The 22,289-nt window shown below is 46.0% G+C and overlaps 1 protein-coding gene across 1 annotated transcript in view; it reads left to right on the forward strand.

The window, feature by feature from the left end:
- arhgap39 (Rho GTPase activating protein 39) overlaps positions 1-22,289 on the forward strand; it is a 561,273-nt gene that overhangs the window by 362,940 nt on the left and 176,044 nt on the right. Inside the window, exons 5-6 of the mRNA XM_059971678.1 lie at positions 1,657-3,034; positions 18,889-19,450. Coding sequence (XP_059827661.1) covers positions 1,657-3,034; positions 18,889-19,450 — 1,940 coding nt within the window. The remainder of the gene's footprint in view (positions 1-1,656; positions 3,035-18,888; positions 19,451-22,289) is intronic.

The raw sequence follows: 22,289 nt of genomic DNA on the forward strand, positions 1-22,289 counted from the left end.
CTTCCCCTCCCTCTGCCTTCTTATTCTGGTTTCTGTCCCCTTCCTTTCCTGTCCCAAAGAAGGGTCTGGCCTTGAAATGTCAGTGGTTTACTCCTGTCCGTGCATGATACCTGACTTGCTGAGTTCCTCCAGCATTTTGTGTGTGTTGCTTTGGATTTCCAGCATCTGCAGAATCTCTTGAGTTAATTCTTACAATGAGCTGTCATAGGCATGATGGACTGAATGGTCTCCTGAGTTCTATCAGTCAGTGATTTGAATGACAGTAACAAAGGAAGAAGCCCAAAGCCTCTTCTTAAGATGAGTGACTCTGTTTTAAAATTATATATTCTTTCAAAAGTAGACCTTTAATTTCCACTCCCTGTAAAAAAGAAGTGGCTTTCTCCTGTGACTGTTCTCAGCACAGTCTACAAATAACTTAAAAAAGAACATGTTTTAATCTAAATTTAAATCTGTCCTCATGATGGAAATGGTGGTGTAATTGAGGGTTCTATCAAATGATGAGGAAGAACAAAGCAACATGGATCTAAATCTGAAACAAAACAAATCCAGTTAAAGAATTATTTTTTGTACATCATGATACAAGTAAACAACATGTTTGTTGAGATTGTACCAGGTGGTTCAGTCAAGCATACGAGCTGCAAACTGGCACGGGCAGAGAAGCATTTAATCTTAAAAAGATCAGCTTTATTTCTCAGATCAGAATCAGATTCAGGTTTATTATCACTGATATATGTGGTTTTGTAGCAGCAATGCTGTGCGATACTTAAGAATTATGATAAATTACAATAAGAAATATATATATATATATATATAAATTAAGTTAAATAAGTAATGCAGAAAGAGAGCAGAAATAGTGAGGTCGTGTTCATGGGCTCACAGTCTGTTCAGAAATCTGATGGCAGAGGGGAAGACGCTGTTCCTAAAACGTTGAGTGTGTGTTTTCAGGCTCCTCTACCTCCTTCTTTGATGGTAACAATGGAAAGAGGGCACATACTGGTTGATAGGGATCCTTAATGATGGATGCCAGCTTTTTTTTGTGGGACTCTATTATGTGCTAGATGTGCCTTGTGCTGTGTGTGACTGTTAGAACTGTGTTTTACACCTTGGCCCTGGAGGAATGCTGTTTCGTTTGGCTGTATTCCTGTATGGTTGAATGACAATTAAACTTTAAGGCATCACCTTTTGAAGATGCCCTTGTTGCTGCCCTCAGCACATCCTCAGACACAAACAGTGCATTTCATTGCATACCCCAGTGTTTCAATGTACATGTGTAATCTCAGCCAGCTCCATCATGGACATCAGCCTTGTACATTGAAACATCGGGGTATACAATGAAATGCGCTGTTTGTGTCTGAGGGCAGCCCACAAGTGTTGCCATGCTTCAGGTGCCAGTGTAACATGCCCACAACTTACTAACCCTGACCCGTAAGTCTTTAGAGTGTGGGAGGAAACCCACGTGGTTGAACTCCTTACAGTCAGTGGTGGGAATTGAAACCTGATGGCTGACGCTGTAAAGTGTTGCAATTAACTGCTGCACTGTGGTGCTGCTCTAACGCTGACCCTCAGGCACCAATGTGACAGTAATTTCATATACCGTGGCTGTAATCAGTTCCACTTGTATTAAACCCTTCTCTCCTCTGTGCTCTCTCTGTGCAGGACATCGCCTCACCGATGGATGACAGGCACTAGGGAGCGCATGTTGATCAAAGTCACAGACCGGGAACCAAGTTACCTCCTGCATCAGGGTAACGGGAATGTGGAAAACCAGCCCGGGACACGGCCGCGGAGACCCTCGGGCCACCAGCTGCCTCATGCTCACAGCTTTGCCTCAGACAGTGACAACCAGGTCTTCTTCACAGAGCGCAAGCCATCCCCTTACCTGAAGAGGGCTGAGCACATTGGCGGCTGCTCTCCAGTGCTCGCCAGAGGAGAGCCCTATCACTCCCCGATCCATTATCAACATCGCAAGTACTCCTTTGAATCCCAGCCCTCGTCTCCTCGCTACGGCTATGAGCCCCCTCTCTATGAGGAGCCCCCTGTGGAATACCAGGCTCCTATTTACGATGAGCCCCCTATGGAGGTGCAGTGTGAGGGAATAAGCTATAAAGCAGGGTCACCTCAGAAGTCCCCAGTTCGGAAACCGCACCCAATGCTTCACTCCCCCAAACAGGGCCAGAATTCCCCCTACCAGCACCTCGTGTTGACAAAGCAGAAATGTGCAGAGAGATCTATGAGCCTAGAGTACAGCCCGGCAGGCAAGGAGCTTGTGAAACAGCTGGTGTACGTGGAGCAGTCTGGCTCCAGCCCGAAATTCAAGTCAGGCACAAAACATCGGTATTCGCCAAGTGCTGCCTCCACTATTTCTTACACATTGCAACATAGCCCGTCACTGGGGAGGGACTTCCAGCGGTCAGAGTCAAGATCTGCTGACTACAACGGTCTGGAGGAGTCGGAGGCCAGGTTTGTCCACCAGGGTGGCTCACTGATCCATGAGGACTCGATGTCATGGTCCAGCCAGCACGACTCACTGTCCTCCATGGGTTACTCACCCAGCACGAGGAAGAGGAAAAGCAGGAAGCCCTCGCTTACGCAGGAGGGCTGCGGCGTGGCGGGGGAGAGCTGTGGCGAGGCGAGCCCAGCACCCGAGCATCTGTTAGCGGAGGAGAGGCACTCGCCGGGCCAGGCCGAGGGCAAGGGAGCGGAGGTGGATTCACTGCGGGGCTACTCAGATGTACATACAGCCCAGAGCCGGCTTGCACGCGAGGCTCAGCAGCTCCACCACATCAAGCAGCGCAGCAGCTGGGACTCGCAGAAGGAGGTGTCGGGCTACGAGAGTGACGGGGCCCTGCCACTGCCAATGCCAGGTCCTGTGGTGCGGGCTTTCAGCGAGGATGAGGCCCTCGCCCAACAAGACAGCAAACACTGGAAGAGGAACACGTTTGAGAAGCTCGGCTTTCCTCAAGTGCTGCTGGAGAAGAGTGTATCTGTGCAGACCAACCTGGCTTCACCGGAGCCTTACTTACACCCATCACAGGTAGGCCTTCCGCACAGGCAACCTCATAATAAGTGCAAGGGTGGTGTATGGAGAGACCACGTTGGCCACGTCCATAGAAAGGAGGAGCTCAGCAGGTCGGGCAGAGGGGAATAAACAGTCGACACGAGAATCAGAATCAGGGATAGATATATGCCCTGAAGTTTGTTGCTTTGCAGCGGCGGTACAGCGCAATACAGGTGTCCCCCGCTTTACGAATGTTCACTTTATGCCACTTCACTTTTACAAAAGACCTACATTAGGAACCTGTTTTCTCACTACAAAGTGGATTTTCACTTTTACAAAAATTTTTCCCATATAAATTAATGGTTCTTCACTTTACACCATTTCAGCTTAAGAAAATTTTCATAGGAACATTCTACCTTTGTAAGGGGGGGGCGCCTGTACATTAAAATACCAAATTGCAATAAGAAATATATAATTTATAGAAAAAATATACATAGTAGCCACTTTATTAGATACTCCTGTACACCTGCTTGTTAATGCAACTCATCTAATCAATTAGTCATGTGGCAGCAACTGGATGCCTAAAAGCATACAGACATAGTCAAGAGGTTCAGCTGTTGTTCAGACCAAACATCAGAAAGGGGAAGAAATGTGATCTAAGTACTTTGACTGTGGAATGTTTGTTGGTGTCACAGGGTATCTCAGAAACTGCAATCTCCTGGGATTTTCATGCACAACAGTCTCTAGCATTTACAGAGCAAAAACAAAACAAAAATCCAGTGAGTGCTCTTCTGTGGGTGAAAATGTCTTGTTAATCAGAGAGATCAGAGGACACTGACTAAACTGGTTCAAGCTGACAGGAAGGCGACAGTAACTCAAATAACCACACATTACAACGGTGGTGTGTGGAAGAGCATCTCTGAATGCACAACACATCAAATCTTGAAGTGGATGAGCTACAGCAGTAGACATCACTAAGTTCCACTCCTGTACCTAATAAAGTGGTCACTGAGTTAAAAATTAAATAAGTAGAACGTAGAACATAGAAATCTATGGCACATTACAGGCCCTTCAGCCCACAATGGTGTGCCAACCACTTAACCTACTCTAGAAACTGCCTGAAATAGTGCAAAAAGAGAGCAAAAAGAGTAAGGTAGTGTAGATTGTCCTTTCAGAAATCTGATGACGGAGGGGAAAAAGCTGTTCCCAAAAGACTGAATACATGTCATGTGTGTCCTGATGAAGGGTCTTGGCCTGAAATGTTTACTAACATCTACAGATACTGCCAGACCTGCTGAATTCCTTCAGCATTTTGTGAGTTGCTCTACATTTTCCACATCTGCAGAAACTCTTGTGTTCAAGAAAGAAGATTAGCTTTATTTGTCACTTGTACATTGGAACATACAGTGAAATGTGTTGTTTGCATCAATGACCAACACAGTCCGAGGATATGCTGGGGGCAGCCTGCAAGCATTGCCATGCTTCTGGTGCCAACATAGCAGGCCCACAACTTACTAAGCCTTAGTAACCCTTATGAATTTGTAGTATGGAAGGAAACCAGAGCATCTGCAGGAAACCCATGCTGTCAGGGGGGAGTACATAAAAACTCTACAGACAGCAGTAGGTCTCCAAAAGTAGCCATGCAAACAGTGTGGTTAAGAAGGCTAATGCCATACATGCCTTCGTTGGTCAGGGTGCTGAGTGTATGAGTCAAGAGGTCATGTCGAAGGCAAAGTGGAGTTTATTGTCAGATACTGAAAACATGTCGACGCAGCTGCAATGAGAAAGAAACCTACTTGTAGCAGCATCACAGCACACAGCATCAGGCAAGCTGCATTCACCAGAAAAACATCAATTAAGTGTAACTTATACACAGTTTTTGCAAAAACACAATTAGAAAAAATGTCAATTTCAGTGCATGGTGTTGCTGAAGTTTAGTGATCAGGGTTTTGCTGTTTGGTTCAAGGACTGAATGGTTGAAGGGAAGTAGCTGTCCTTGAACCTGTTGGAGTGGGACTTTAGGTTTCTGTAACTTCAGCCTGATAGTAGATGAAATAAGACAGCATGGTCTGGATGGTGGGGATCTTTGATCATAGATGTTCCTATCTTGGTACAGTGCCTCCTGTAGACACGACTGATGGTGGGGAGAGATATACCTGTGATGCTGAAAGTAGAGCCAACTACGCTGTGAAACTTTTTGCGCTCCTTCTCATCTGAAGTGCTGTCCAATACAATGCTGTAACTAGCTAGGATACCTTTGACAGCATATCTGTAGATGTACAGAGGTAACTTGGTGTCCGTGTCCATAGCGGACTCCAAGTGGACAGACAAGGAGATTGGGTTATGAAGAAGATTTCTGATGGGTCTTCAGTGGCCGAGGCATTGAGGTCATGTGGCAGCTACACTTGGAGTATGTATGCATTTATGGTTGCCCCATTCCCATAAGGTTGTGGAGGCTTTGGAAAGGATGTTTAGCAGGATGCTGCCTGGATTAGAGGGCTTGAGCTTTAAGAAGAGATTGGTCGACTTGGATTATTTTCGAGTCTGTATTATAGCTCTCTTTCCTTCTTCTGGACTATTCCAGTGAATCTGTAGCGTCTCAGTATTTGTCTGATGTTGTGAAACCCCATGGTAAAAGTGGAAGCAGAAGCAGATCAGAACCAGCATCTGTTTTAAAATTTGTTGTTTTGCAGAGCAGTACATTGCAACACATAATCATTAAAAAAAAACTATAGTGCAAAAAGAAAGCAAAAACCATAGTGAGGTAGTATTCATCAGTTCATGGTCCATTCAGAAATCTGATGGTGAAGGGGAAGCTGTTCCAAAAATGTTTGGTGTGTGTCTTCAGTCTTCTGTATCTCCTCCTTGATGGCGGCAATGAGAAGAGGGCATGTCCTGGTTGATGGGTGGCGATGAGCAGTTGTCTGACTGAGATTCTATTAACTGTTTTATATAGACTCTTAGTGCCACTTGGCTGTCATTCTTCACCTTGCAATGCAGTTTAAATCTGAAGTAATCTCACGACTTGATCTAAGTAAGATCCTTAGAGGAGCCTTGCTGTTAGACTGATGGTTCCAGACCATTCTTCAGCTCTGAATTGTGCCTACGTAGGTTAATATTATAGATGGCAAACCAAAAATCATGAGAAGCTGTTCAGCCCATTCACTGCACAGCTTTCCCAGAGCAGTTGAATTTCTTTTTATTTTTAAATGTTTCAAATGTTTATCCTTTTAAAAAATGTAAATACAAGAGCTTCTGCAGATGCTGGAAATCTGGAGTAACACACATAGAATGCTGTAGGAATTCAGCAGGTCAGGCAACATCTGTGCAGAGGAATAAACAGTCGACATTTTGTGCTGAAGCCCTTCATCAGGACCCTTAATAAGAAGACTTAAGGAGCGTTTTGGTTTCTGTTTCCTCTGCTGTTTCTGATGGCACCTAATGTGTAGCATGAAGTAAACTCTCCTACTTGTGCACTTTATGCTTCTGTAATGATCTGGAATTTATGACCTCTAGTTATCAACTCAGCAACTTGAAAATGAGAATTCCCCTTTAACCTTATGAAAGCTCTCATAACTTGCAATATTTTTTTTATCACCACTGTTATCATGAAAGGCCTCTTGGTCCATTTTCATTACTAATACCTGTGATTCTCAATATCCTCGCTCTAATTTACCTCCCTGTTATCAGTCAATGAAGGTGTCTAAAAATGGCAGATTAAATACACCCTGACCATTAATCAAGCTTCGACATGTTATTTTTTTTAAACCGCTTCAACTACTTAACCTTATTAAGGATTTGTGTATCTGAGAATCTGTCCATTTATGTTTTAAATGTCCATCTATCCACACAGAATGTGTTATGTCACATTTTTCTGCACTAAACCAGTATCAGTGGTTCACACATGAACTTGAACCAACATCCTATACAACTTCACTATAACATCCCAGCTCCTGTACTCAGTACTCTGACTTATGAAGGCCAATGTTTAACTTAATTCAACCAGTAATGGTTAATTGCTCATTTATATTGCTCTAAAGAGCCCTTCAAGCTGCACCGTGCAGCAACCCATGGATTTAACCCTAGCATAATCACAGGACAATTTACATCTTACTGACCTTTACATCTTTGGACTCTGGGGGGAAGCACATACTCAGATGGGAAGGAACATACATACTTGCTTAAGAGAATGCCCGAATTGAACTCCGAACTCCGACACCCCGAGCTGTAACAGTATCGCGCTAACCACTGCATTACCACAGCACACCTTAGCCAAGCTATCCAGTCTTCTCTTTTCTGCATGTTTTGATTTTTAACTGCATTATTAACTTTGTGTTTGGATATTTAATTAGTTGGCACGGCCCAGTGGATAATTGAAGGAGGGAAGTGATGTCTTCTTTTTAAGCATAACACCCATGAAAGTATATCAAAGTATTGTTTTAATTGCAACTTCCTAGTGAGTAATGACTGTCAACCAGAGCTGTTGTATGGATAGTTCCTAAATGGTATTGTTGATGTCTTGAATTGCCCCCCCTGTTTGAGGGATGCTTTTGCAGATTGGCCTTCATAAATCAGAGTGTTGAGTACAGGAATTGGGATGTTATGTTGAGGTTGTATAAGACATTGGTTCAAGTTCAAGTTCAGTTTATTGTCATTCAACCGTACACATGTATACCGTCAAATAAACAATGTTCCTCCAGACTTTGGTGCATAACACAGTACATAAAACTCAAACGAAACACATGAAGTAATATTACCTTGAGTAAATTAAACAATAATAAGATGCATATACAACACAAGTTAAAAAGCAAACAGTATATAACGCTACTGACTCTTCATATGTGATGTGGCAGGGAGAAGAAGCTTGGGGGAAGAAGCTGTTTTCTATCCTAAATGCTACGGTACCTCCTGTCTGATGTTCGGGGGTCAGAGATAGTCGTACGGATGGGAGGGATCATTGACAAAGCTAAGGTCCCTGTGTATGCTGTGCTCCTGATAAATATCTGGTGACTTGGAGGCCTAATTTGGAGTATTGAGTGCAGTTCTGGTCACCTGCCGACAGCAAAAATATCTATAAGATTGAAAGAGTACAGAGAAAATTTATAGTGTTGCCAGGACTTGAAGACCTGCGTTACAGGGAAAGGTTGAATAGATATTCCCTGGAGCACAGGAGAATGAGAGGGGGATTTGATTGAGGTATACAGAATTATGAGGGGTACAGACAAGAGTAAATGCAAGCAGGCTTTTTCCACTGGGGCTGTGTAAAATTAGAACTAAAGGTCATAGGTTAAGTGTGAAAGGTGGATTATTTAAAGGGAGCCTCCTGAGGAGGCTTATATTCTCTTTGATCAGTGTGATCAAACTTTCTTTGACTTCTTATCCTGATCTCTTCCACGGGGAGATGCCACTGAGATATTGAATTGAACTAAATATGGGCTTCTTGGTCTTCCAGCTCAGTGTCTCTTGTATCATGTCGTTGCCTTTTTAAAATAACCAAGGAAGGAAACGACCGTGCAGGATACGAGACTCCATTGCACAAAGCAAGGGTTGCAGATTTAGAACTTAATCGCTTCTTGTAAGAGTGAATACTTCCAGAATTTTCTGTTTTTGAAATGGAATTGCATCTCAAGTCACCTCATTTATTACAAGGTGAATTTGTTACAACTAACCAATGTGCTAAGTTGCTATGGTTACTGAAGATGGTGGAACATCTCAAGGAATATTGATGGGAGACTAGTACTGTTTGAAAACTTTAATCACTTCAGAGATCTCAGAATCAGGTTTATTATCACTGACAATGTCATGAAATTTGTTGTACAGTACAACACATAAAATATAATGTAAATGACAATAAGAAATATATAAAGTATTAAACAAGCAGTGCAAAAAGAGAGCAAAAATAATGAGCAAACACGAGGAAATCTGCAGATGCTGGAAATTCAAACAACACACACAAAATGCTGGTGGAACACAGCAGGCCAGGCAGCATCTGTAGGAAGAAGCACTGTCGATGTTTCAGGTCGAGACCCTTTGTCAAGGAGTCCTGATGAAGGGTCTCAGCCGGAAACGACGACAGTGCTTCTCCTTATAGATGCTGCCTGGCCTGCTGTGTTCCACCAGCATTTTGTGTGTGTTGCAAAGATAATGAGGTTGTGTTTATGGATTCATTGTCTGGTTAGAAATTTGGGTTAGGGTTAGGGTTAGGCAGAGGGGAAGAAGCTGCTGCCACAAAACAACAAATATCAGTGATGATAAACCGGATTCTGATTCTTAGTTTGTCCCTGAATACTTGCCACTGTTTTCTAGTTATTTCAATTTGCTAGACTGCAGTCAGGTATGTTTTAGAGCTTGAGAGTAATATGGTGTGGATAAAGGCCCTTCAGCCCAACCAGTCCGTGCTGACCATGGTGCCCGTACACCTGGTCCCAAAACTTCCTGGGTATGACACTTATCCCTCCAAGCCCTGTGCCTCCATGTACCTATCCAAGTGCTTCATAAATTATACTATTTTACTTGCTTCAACCACTTCCTCCCAGCTCATCCCATATATTCACTCTGTATGGGCAAAAAAATTGTGTCTCAGATTTTCTTTTAAATATTTCCCCTCAAACCCTAACCCTCTAGCCCCTAGTTTTCTTCTCCTCTATCCCACCCTGGGGAGAAAACTGTTACCACCCACCTATTTCCTGCTGTTGTCATGTACAGTTTCTGGTCTTATTTGTCTCACCAAAAAGTTTACATTTCCTCAAGCATAGAACAGACAGCACAGTGCAGGCCATTCAGTCCATGATGTTGTGCCAACTTTTTAACCTACTCCATGTTCAATCTCACTCTTCCCTGTCTTATTTAAGGTGAGAGGGTGGGTTTTCTTCTATTCCCCACTCTGGCCTCTTACCTCTTCTCACCTGCCCATCACCCTCATCACCCCCTTCCACTGCGGTCCACTCCTCTTCCCCTTTCTTCTATGTCCACTCTCCACTCCTATCAGATTCCTTCCTCTCCAGCCTTTAATGTTTCCTATCCATTTGGTTTTATCTATCGCCTTCTAGCTATCCTATTTCCCCTTCCCCTACATTTTCATTCTGGTGCCTTCTCCCTTCCTTTCCAGTTCTGAGAAAGGGTCTTGGCCCGAAATGTCGACTGTTTACTCATTTCCATAGATGCTGCCTGACCTGAGTTCCACCAGCATTTTGTGTGTGTTTTACTGGATTTCCAGTATCTGCAGAATCTGTTGTATTTATAAGTTTAAAGGAGATGGGTGGTCACTGGGAGATCCTGGTTATGGCAGACAGAGCAAATTTGCTTGAAAATGCAGTTCTTCCAACAATAGAGAAAGGCAGGACCTCCCAGTGACCACCCATTTCAATATGGCTTCCCATCCATGGCCTCCTCTACTGCCACGGTGAGGCCAGTCAGACCAGGCCTCCTCTACTGCCACGGTGAGGCCAGTCAGACCAGGCCTCCTCTACTGCCACGGTGAGGCCAGTCAGAACAGGCCTCCTCTCCTGCCACGGTGAGGCCAGTCAGACCAGGCCTCCTCTCCTGCCACGGTGAGGCCAGTAAGACCAGGCCTCCTCTACTGCCACGGTGAGGCCAGTCAGACCAGGTCTCCTCTACTGCCACGGTGAGGGCAGTCAGACCAGGCCTCCTCTACTGCCACAGTGAGGCCAGTCAGACCAGGCCTCCTCTACTGCCAGGGTGAGGCCAGTCAGACCAGGCCTCCTCTCCTGCCACGGTGAGGCCAGTCAGACCAGGCCTCCTCTACTGCCACGGTGAGGCCAGTCAGACCAGGCCTCCTCTACTGCCACGGTGAGGCCAGTCAGAACAGGCCTCCTCTACTGCCACGGTGAGGGCAGTCAGACCAGGCCTCCTCTACTGCCACGGTGAGGCCAGTCAGACCAGGCCTCCTCTCCTGCCACGGTGAGGCCAGTCAGACCAGGCCTCCTCTACTGCCACGGTGAGGCCAGTCAGAACAGGCCTCCTCTACTGCCACGGTGAGGCCAGTCAGACCAGGCCTCTACTGCCACGGTGAGGGCAGTCAGACCAGGCCTCCTCTACTGCCACGGTGAGGCCAGTCAGACCAGGCCTCCTCTACTGCCACGGTGAGGCCAGTCAGAACAGGCCTCCTCTACTGCCACGGTGAGGCCAGTCAGACCAGGCCTCCTCTACTGCCACGGTGAGGCCAGTCAGACCAGGCCTCCTCTACTGCCACGGTGAGGCCAGTCAGAACAGGCCTCCTCTACTGCCACGGTGAGGGCAGTCAGACCAGGCCTCCTCTACTGCCACGGTGAGGCCAGTCAGACCAGGCCTCCTCTACTGCCACGGTGAGGGCAGTCAGACCAGGCCTCCTCTACTGCCACGGTGAGGCCAGTCAGACCAGGCCTCCTCTACTGCCACGGTGAGGCCAGTCAGACCAGGCCTCCTCTACTGCCACGGTGAGGCCAGTCAGACCAGGCCTCCTCTACTGCCACGGTGAGGCCAGTCAGAACAGGCCTCCTCTACTGCCACGGTGAGGCCAGTCAGAACAGGCCTCCTCTACTGCCACGGTGAGGCCAGTCAGAACAGGCCTCCTCTACTGCCACGGTGAGGCCAGTCAGAACAGGCCTCCTCTACTGCCACGGTGAGGCCAGTCAGAACAGGCCTCCTCTACTGCCACGGTGAGGCCAGTCAGACCAGGCCTCCTCTACTGCCACGGTGAGGCCAGTCAGACCAGGCCTCCTCTACTGCCACGGTGAGGCCAGTCAGACCAGGCCTCCTCTCCTGCCATGGTGAGGCCAGTCAGAACAGGCCTCCTCTACTGCCACGGTGAGGGCAGTCAGACCAGGCCTCCTCTCCTGCCACGGTGAGGCCAGTCAGAACAGGCCTCCTCTACTGCCACGGTGAGGCCAGTCAGACCAGGCCTCCTCTACTGCCACGGTGAGGCCAGTCAGACCAGGCCTCCTCTACTGCCACGGTGAGGCCAGTCAGACCAGGCCTCCTCTACTGCCACGGTGAGGCCAGTCAGAACAGGCCTCCTCTACTGCCACGGTGAGGCCAGTCAGACCAGGCCTCCTCTACTGCCACGGTGAGTCCAGTCAGAACAGGCCTCCTCTACTGCCACGGTGAGGCCAGTCAGACCAGGCCTCCTCTACTGCCACGGTGAGGCCAGTCAGAACAGGCCTCCTCTACTGCCACGGTGAGGCCAGTCAGAACAGGCCTCCTCTACTGCCACGGTGAGGCCAGTCAGAACAGGCCTCCTCTACTGCCACGGTGAGGCCAGTCAGACCAGGCCTCCTCTCCTGCCACTGTGAGGCCAGTCAGACCAGGCCTCCTCTACTGCCACGGTGAGGCCAGTCAGACCAGGCCTCCTCTCCTGCCACTGTGAGGCCAGTCAGACCAGGCCTCCTCTACTGCCACGGTGAGGCCAGTCAGACCAGGTCTCCTCTACTGCCACGGTGAGGGCAGTCAGACCAGGCCTCCTCTACTGCCAAGGTGAGGCCAGTCAGAACAGGCCTCCTCTACTGCCACGGTGAGGCCAGTCAGAACAGGCCTCCTCTCCTGCCACGGTGAGGCCAGTCAGAACAGGCCTCCTCTCCTGCCACGGTGAGGCCAGTCAGACCAGGCCTCTACTGCCACGGTGAGGCCAGTCAGACCAGGCCTCCTCTCCTGCCACGGTGAGGCCAGTCAGACCAGGCCTCCTCTACTGCCACAGTGAGGCCAGTCAGACCAGGCCTCCTCTCCTGCCTTGGTGAGGCCAGTCAGACCAGGCCTCCTCTCCTGCCACGGTGAGGCCAGTCAGACCAGGCCTCCTCTCCTGCCTTGGTGAGGCCAGTCAGACTAGGCCTCCTCTACTGCCACGGTGAGACCAGTCAGACCAGGCCTCCTCTACTGCCACGGTGAGACCAGTCAGACCAGGCCTCCTCTACTGCCACGGTGAGGCCAGTCAGACCAGGCCTCCTCTACTGCCACGGTGAGGCCAGTCAGAACAGGCCTCCTCTACTGCCACGGTGAGGCCAGTCAGACCAGGCCTCCTCTACTGCCACGGTGAGGGCAGTCAGACCAGGCCTCCTCTACTGCCACGGTGAGGCCAGTTAGACCAGGCCTCTACTGCCACGGTGAGACCACTCTCAGGTTGGAGCAAAACCTCATATTCCATCTGGGTAGCCTTCAACCAGACAGCATGAAAGGTTTAAGGCTTTATTTTAACAACAGTGAGTCCAGCCTTATAATGTTAGCTTAATTCTAAAATCAAAACAGCTAAAAACTGCAGATGCTGTAAATCAGAACTAAAAAGAAATAAAAATTCTAATATACTGAACAAATCAGGCACATTCTACAGAGGGACTAAAACTGAGGTAATGTCTCAGAACATACAAATAGGAGTAGGCCATTTGGCCTTTCATCCATAAGATTAGCTTGCAGTCACTGACTGGCTTCATGTGCATAAAGTGTCGCTAGATGCTTCTCCCACCAAGCTCAGTGTAAGTAATCTACAACACACCTTCTCTCCTGCATTTCTCAGAGCTCAATTTAGTTATTTGAAGTAAATATCATGTTACCTTCTTTTCTCAGCTTTAGCTCCGCTGTTCCAGCGTTTGGAAAAGGTAAGATCTGCCTATTGTGGGGTTGAATTTGTGAACTAGAGGTCCCAGAACCGATCTTTGTGGGACACCACTGGTCACAACCCTCCAATCTGAATGTACTCCCTCCACCACGACCCTCTGCTTTCTGCAGGCAAGCCAATTCTGAATCCACCTGGCCAAACTTCCCTGGATCCCATGCCTTCTGACTTCCTGAATAAGCCTACTGTGTGTAAGCTGAGTCTGCATCTCTTATAGTTTTAGGTATTGAGCTCCAGACTTTAGGAGCATAGTTCAATAAATCTGACCTGCCTGCTGCATATTTGTATCAACAGCTAACACAATCTGATGCTGTGCTGGGGGCAGCACGCAAGTTTCTCCACACAGTCTGAATCAACATAGCATACCCACCCTGCTCTGTCCTGATCAAAGTTTTGTTCTGGTTATCTCTGGTTATATAACCATATAACAATTACCGCACAGAAACAGGCCATCTCGGCCCTTCTAGTCTGTGCTGAACGCTTACTCTCACCTAATCCCACCTACCCGCACTCAGCCCATAACCCTCCACTCCTTTCCTGTCCATATACCTATCCAACTTTATAGCTCCTTGATGCGGGATTTCAACCCTTTGTCACTGCTTCTACCTTCTTCCTTCCACCTGCCTCTGACCACTCCTCACCTGGATCCACCTACTGCCTGCAGCTCCTACTCAACCCCTTCCCCTTACCTTCACCAAAGAGCACTATATGAGATTATTCTTACATCTGGCCATTAGGCTCTATAATGAGTCAACCTATAGCTAGGGAAGTGATGACCCCCTCCTGTTAAACTGTGTGAGGTAACTAATTTTTTTTATTCTTTCTTACTTCTCTTCTAATATTTGTATTTTGTATATCTGTGCACTTGTAATGCTGCTGTGACACTGTAATTTCCTTTGGGATCAATAAATATCTATCTATCTTTTCATACTTGCAACCCCTCTTCTCATTTTTGAATCGCCAACCCAGGGAAAAGGACTGTGCACATTAACCCTCATGATTTTATACACCTCATTAAGATTCATGCTCCTATGCTGCAGTGAAAAAAGTCCCAACCTGCTCAACCTATCACCATAACTTAGTCCCCAAGTCCCATCTGTTGTGTATTTAATATTTCAATAATATTATAAATATATGTTATGATTAATCATTCTTTGTTGTTTACATAATTCATTATGTGTTATATATATGAAATAAGCGGATGGCGTACATCACTACGCCACCATGCATCATCCCCGCTCCCATGCTTTTATGTCAATTAGTTTTGGAGTTACAAAACATAACACCATCAACATCCTCATAAACCTCCTCCGCACTCTTCCTAGTTTAATGGCAACTTTCCAAGCAGGTTGATCAAAGGCATTTTTCCTAAGGCAGGGAGAGTCCACATTTGGAACAGAATTCCAAATGCATCTTTGACAGCATTTCATAGAAGTGCAATGTGACAGCTTGTGTACTCGATACCCTTCTTTTTGAAGGCCAGCATGACAAAAGCCCTCTTTGCTGTCCTGTTTACCTGTGACACTATTTCAGGGAACTGTGTATTTGAATTCCTAGAACCCTCTGTTTTGTGGAGGAAATATTTAGTTAATGTACCTGGTCAGGAAAGTAACGCATCATAATATCCAGCTGACTCTGCGTTGTGGCAGTTTGAGGAATGGAATTCGCCCTTACACAGTTCTCTGAGCACCACCCAAAAATTTGAGATGTGGGAAAAGTATACAACTTTCTTTTTCAACTCTCACTTCTTAATGCACGTGAGAATAACATGGCTTTGCATAGTGGAAAATCATGATACAAGGTAACACACAAAATGCTGGAGGAACTCAGCAGGGCAGGCAACAACCATGGAGGAGAATAAACAGTCAACGTTTTGGGCTGGCACCCTTCATCAGGACTGGAAAGGAAGGGGGCAGAAGCCAGAATAAGAAGGTGCGCAGAGGGGAAGCTGGCAGGTGATCGGTAAGACCAGGTGAGGGGAAAGGTGGGTGGGTGGGGGAGGATGGTGAGAAGCTGGGAGGTGATAGGAGGATGAATCTGGTAGGAGAGGAGAATGGGGAAAGGGAAGGAGGAGGGGCATCACAGGGAGGTGATGGGCAGGTGAGAAGAGAAAGGTTAAGAGTGGAGAATTGCAGTGGAGATACAGAATGCAAAACCTCAACAATTTGCTTTTGTGGCTTTCCCATAATGTATCCTCCAGACAGATCCCTATCGTTCTTCCCCAGGGAAACACAAGAGGCTGCAGTTGCTGGAATCTACTACAAAAAAGCAGTCTGCTGGAGGAACTCAGTGGGTTGAGCGGCATCTATAGGGGGAGAGGAATTACACAGAACGGAAAAAACCTTTGCCCTATGATGTTGTGTTGACCTTTTAAACTACTATAAAATCAATCTAACCCCTCCCTCCTACATAACCCTCCATTTTTCTTTCGTCCATGTGCCTTCCTAAGAACCCCTTAAGTGTCTCTGATGTATCTGCCTCTACCATCACCCCTGGTGGTGCATTCCATGCATCCACCACTCTCTGTGTAAAAAAAACTTAACCTCTGACATCCCCATTTTCCTCCAATCACCTCAAAATGATGCCTCCTTATATTAGCTACTTCCGTCCAGTCAATCTGGTTGCTGTACTATAGAAAGGATGTGATTAAGCTCGAGTAGATTCATATTCAGAATTTGAGGGCTTGAGTCACAAGAAGGGAGTGGGACTGTTTCCCTGGAGTGAACAAGGCTGTGGGGGTGACTTTACAGAGGTTTATAAAATTATGGAGGACATAGATTAGGGGTTCCCATCCTGAGGTCCATAGACTCCTTAATGGCCTATGGTATAAAATAAGGTTGGGAACCCTTGACATAGATACAAGCAAATAATATAAAAGGATCTTATGTATGTAAAATAATATAAAAGAATATAAAAGCAAGTATGTAATGCTGAGGCTTTATAAGGTATTAGTCAGACCATATTTGGAAAATGGTGGGCAGTTTTGGGCCCCTATACCTGAGGGACTGCAGCAGTTTAAGAAGGCAGCTCAGCATCACCTTCTCAAGGGCAACTAGGGATGGGCAATAAATGAAGGCTTAGCTGGCGATGCCCACATCCCATAAATGAATAATTTTTTAAAAATTCTAAGAAAGGATATGTTGGCATTAAAGAGGGTACAGAGGAGGTTCACGAGGATGATCACAAGAATGAAATGGTTAACATATGAGGAGCATTTGATGGGCTTGGGCCTTACTCCTGGAGTTTAGAAGAATGAGAGGAGATCTCATTGAAACTTATCAAATGCTGAAAGGCCTCGATGGAGTGGATGCGGAGAGGACGCAGCATGAAGCTGGGGAAGATGCATCATTATTAGGGAGTCTAGGACCAGCGAGCACAGCCTCAGAACAGAAGAACATGGCTTTAGAACAGAGATGAGGAGGAATTTCTTTAGCCAGAGAATGGTGAATCTGTGGGATTTGTTGCCATCAATGGCTGTGACAGCCAAGTCATTGGATACATTTAAAGTGGAGGCTGATAAATTCTTGATTAGTAAGATTCTCAAATAAGGTTACAGAAAGAAGGCAGGAGAAGGTGGGGGGTGGGCGTTGAGAGGGATAATAAATCAGCCATGATGGAATGGCAGAGCAGACTCGATGAGCTGAATGACTTGACTCTGCTCCTGTGTCTTATGGTCTAATATGGTGGTTGAACAGTCTCTCTCCCAGAGTTGGGGAGCCCAGAACTGGAGGGCATAAGCTTAAAGTGAGGAGGGAGTCTGAAAGGTCACCCATGCGGCAAATTTTCCACTCAAAAGCTAGTGTGTGTGGAATGAGCTGGCAGAGCAGGTGATATTGGGTAGTTACAACTTTGCTAGTTTCACTCAGTTGTGCAGTCATGTGCTAAGGGCATAGGTTGCCAACTAAAGAATTACGGGCAATTTGCAGCAAGCCGATAGCAGAGTTTCTCAGGCAGACAATTTGTAAAATCGGCGTTACAGGAGCTGGCATCTGTGGCTCAGTCTGAAAGCAGCTTGAGAGAACCCACAGGGTGTAATGGCATGGCAGGAGTGCAATGAGAGATAAGACCATAGGACATAGGAGTATAATTAGGCCATTTGGCCCATCAAGTCTGCTCTACCATTTGATTGTGGCTAAGTTATTTTTTCTCTCCATTCTTCTGCCTTCTCTTCGTAACCTTTGATGCCCTTACTAATAAGAATCTTTCAACCTCTACTTTAAATATACCCAGTGACTTGCCTCCATAGCCATCTGTAGCAATGAATTCCATAGATTCACCACTTCTGGCTAAAGAAATCCCTCCTCACTTCTGTTCTAAAGTGTCATCCTTCTATTCTGAGGCTGTGCCCTCTGGTCCTAGACTCCCCGACTATAGGCAATATCCTCACCATGTGCATTTTGTCTAGGCCTTCCCATATACAATAGGTTTCAATTAGATCACCTCTCATTCTTCTAAGTTCTTGTGAGTACAAGCCCAGCACCAACAAACTCTCCTCATTCATTAACCCTTTTAGTTCCAGAATCATTCTTGTAAACCTCCTTTGGACTCTCTCTAATGCCAGCACAACTTTTCTTCGATAAGGGATGCAAAACTGCTCACAGATGTGGGGAAAACTCCGACATGAAGAACACAGTAATTATACTCCATAAATCCGGAATGCAACATGACCACTTTTCCTAAGACTTCAAAAAGGAATATTCCTGTGCCATTTAACCAGATTTGGGTTGAAGGTCGTTTGTTCCATTTCTTGTCCCACAGGAAGAGACAGTAATCCCTGTGGTCCTGACTTAATGGTGCAGTTTATTACTACTGGCTAAAACCAGGATAAAGGTTAATCCAAATCAGCAGGAGCTGTTGAATGGTTTCTCTCGCTGGGTGATTTTGTGAGTCATTTGATTGTATGCGTTGGCGTAGTTCTTGCTTTAGGTAGGAGGAGACCAATTCCAGCAGCTTGTCATATTGCTTTGAAGGTGAAGATACGCACATGAATCTTGGACACCTCGGGCTTCAGTGGAAAAGTGTTAAGATTTGAAACTGTTTCAAAAACTGCTAGAAGCATGCTGTGAGTCGAGCATCTTCCATCAGGAGAGAGAAGATTGTTAATGTTTCATGTATAATTTATCACCAGCCTTTCTCTCTACAGCTGCTAACTGGCCTGCTGTGCTTTCACATTTTATTTTGCATTTCCTTTTCTCCATACTCTTAACGGTTTCTCAGTGGGAATGTGGCTTATGCTAATGCAATCTATCACATTATCTGAAACATTGATGAATCATTTCTCTCCCTGCAGTCCGAGGATCTGGGCACTTGCAGTCAGTACGATGTTGGGAGGCAGAACAGGAACATGATGCCCAGCGCCAGCTGCGTCTTCCCCGGCTTCATGCTGCGTAAGCCTTCCTCCGAGACCGACATCGAGAACTGGGCTTCCAAACACTTCAACAAGCACACGCAGGGCATCTTCCGCCGCAAGGTCTCCATCGCCAACATGTTAGCCTGGAGTAGCGAGTCCATCAAGAAGCCCATGATAATGACTGCCGACCGGAGCGTGAAGAAGGAGGCCTGTGAGGTGTTCAAGCTCATTCAGATGTACATGGGTGACCGACGGACCAAGGCGGATCAGCTTAATGTGGCGCTGGAGATCGCCACGAAGGGCTGGAGCATGCAGGGTCTGAGGGACGAGCTCTACATCCAGCTGTGCCGGCAAACGACTGAGAACTTTAGATACGAGAGCCTCGCCAGGGGCTGGGAATTAATGGCCATCTGCCTGGCCTTCTTCCCCCCAACTCCCAAATTCCACTCTTACCTGGAAGGCTACATCTACAGGCACATGGATCCCGTGAATGATGCTAAAGGTAAGTCCCTTGTAACTGGAAAATCTCCCAACCTCACAAGATCACTGAAAATCCTTTTTTTTATAAGCTGTTGAAAATGCACAACACTCTAAAACTATTACATCTTTTGTTGGTTTTATCAGCTACATCTCCACTTAGCTCCCTAATTTATTCATTAGAACTGATAGGTTACAATAGTTATGGTTTTCCTTTTGCCTAATATCTGTATAAGTATTGCACACAAAATGCTGGAGGAATTCAGCAGGTCAGGCAGCATCTATGGAGGGGAATAAACAGCCGACATTTTAGGCCAAGACCCTTCATCAAGACTGGAAAGGAAGAGGTAATTAGACAGAATAAGGTGGGAGAGAGGGAAAGGAGTACAAGCTGGCAGGTGATAGGTAACACCAGGAGAGGGGAAGGTGGGTGGGTGGGGGAGGAGGGACAAAGTAAGAAGCTGAGAATTGATAGGTGGAAGAGGTAAAGGGCCGAAAAAGAAGGAATCTAACAGGAGAGGAGAGTGGACCATGGGAGAAAGGGAAGATGGAGGGGAACTGGTGGAAGATGAGGGGTAAGAGAAGAGCCAGAATGGGGAATTGAAAAAGGAGGTGGTGATGAAATTATCAGAAACTGGAGAAATCACTCATCATATCATCAGATTGGAGCCTACCCAGACAGAAGGTTGTTTCTTCATCCTGAGATAGGCCTCATTATAGCAGTAGAGGCCATGACCAACTTGGCAGAACAGGAATGGGAAGTAGAATTGAAACAGGATGCCTACGACTGCACCCTGGCCCATGATGTGTCCCAAAAATCAACAGGACTGTCAAGTGTGGGGGATCCAGCTCTGGGTTAAGTAAAATATTATCCTCTGTTAAGATAGAAATGACTCATCCAGCATTGATTTAATTTCATATTTTAGTTTCTCGTCTCTCTTGGCTTCAATACCCTCCCTTAATAAAACCTTTGGTCCCTCCAGAATGCAGTTTTTTGGGAAGAACTAAGTCATAAATTGTCACCTGCGTGAAGGTGTAATTCCTGATCTCACTGTTGGGGCCTCTCTCCAGTTCAGGAATTATGCCTCCATTTCTGGAGTTCTCTGATGTGAGGAAATAGTTTCCCACTGTGCACCCTATCAAAACTATTAAACATTTTAAACAGGTTTCACCTGAAAATTCATTTGTCTGACATACTGATTTAAATTTATGGGGTCACATAAGCGACATATAAATTCTTAATATGGTAGAGTAAATGAAATCTAGCTATTTATTTTGATTAAATTAAAACTCCCATCGTTAGCATAAATCGACTATCCTAACAGTACCATCTGGTTGAAATCATCTCCTCTGGTTCCCCGGAGTACAGCCTGGGCTTTGCCAGGACAACGACCTCCAGAACATACATCCTCAGCCTTGCTCTGAGCATGGGCAAGAACCAAATACCAAAATACTAAAAACTGGAATCCAAACTAAAAGCAGATGTTATTTGAAATACTCAGCAGGTCAAGCAGCATCTGTAGAGAAAGAAACACAGTTAACATGCAACATTAATTCTGTTTTTTTTATACACCAGATCTTATTTAGAGATACAGCATGATAATAGGCCCTTTCAGCCCAATGAACCCACACTGCCCAGTTACACCCATGTGACCAATTAACCAGATAACCTGTATATCTTTGGAATATGGGAAGAAACTGGAGTACCGGAGGAGACTCACACAGTCAGGGGGAGAATATGCGGTACAAATTCCTTACAGGCAGCGACAGAATTGAACCTGGGTGGCTGGCACTGCAATAGCATTATGTTAACCGCTGCACTACTGTGCTGCCCCTAGATGCTGTCTGACCGGCTGAGTGCTGTCAGTATTCTCTCTGTTTCTTTAAATTGATCGCTGGAGGTTAGGAAGAATGAGTGCCCTTGGTTTCAAGACAACATCTGAGTAAGTGTGGCTTGAAGGATAAAGTGGAAGCCAGTGAGATGACTCTGCAATGGATGGAGCTGTATTTAGCAGGTAGGAAGGTGGATATACTTGTTGGATGTTATGCACCCTAGCCACAGGAATTACTCTTTGGTCTAAAGCCAACCATGTTCAGCCACATAGAGCCTAGATCAGAAGTGGAGATGTTCCATTTCCATTTGCTTGTACAGTATGAAGAAGCAGAAAATGTAGCAAGATGTAGACAAGATTCAAGCAGAATGTGTAATGGACAAGTAAAATTCACACCACACAAGCACTGGGCAATAGACATCTCCAAAATAAATACTAACCCTAGATGATCAGTGGTATGACTGTTGCTGAGATCCCATAGCAGTTATCTTGGGGACCAGCAACATAACAGCACCAATCACATGTGGTTACAAAGTTCAATGTTCAAAATAAATTTATTATCAAAGTACATACATGTCAACATATACAACCTAGAGATTCATCTTCTTGCAGACATTCACAGTAAATACAAAGGAACACAATAGAATCAAAGAAATCTATACACAAGCAAAGATGGACAAACAACTGTGCAAAAGACAATAAATTGTGGAAATACAAAAAGAAAAATAGTAAGTAAATAATTAAATAAATAATATTGAGACTGTGGGTTGTAGGGTCCTTGAAAGTGAGTATATAGGTTGTAAGTCAGTTCAGAGTTGAGGTGAGTGAAGTTATCTACTTTGGTTCAAGAGCCAAAGATTGTTGTAGGTTAATAACTGTTCCTGAAGCTGGTGGTGTGGGACCTAAGATTCTTGGACCTTCTTCTCAATGGCAGCAGCAAGAAGAGAGTGTGGTCTGGATGGAGGGGGAGCTCGATGATGGATGCTGCTTACCTGCGACAGGAGCTGCAACGATAACACACACCCCCACCCT

Source organism: Hypanus sabinus, chromosome 6 (genome assembly GCF_030144855.1).
Source record: "Hypanus sabinus isolate sHypSab1 chromosome 6, sHypSab1.hap1, whole genome shotgun sequence".
Taxonomy (NCBI): Eukaryota; Metazoa; Chordata; class Chondrichthyes; order Myliobatiformes; family Dasyatidae; genus Hypanus; species Hypanus sabinus.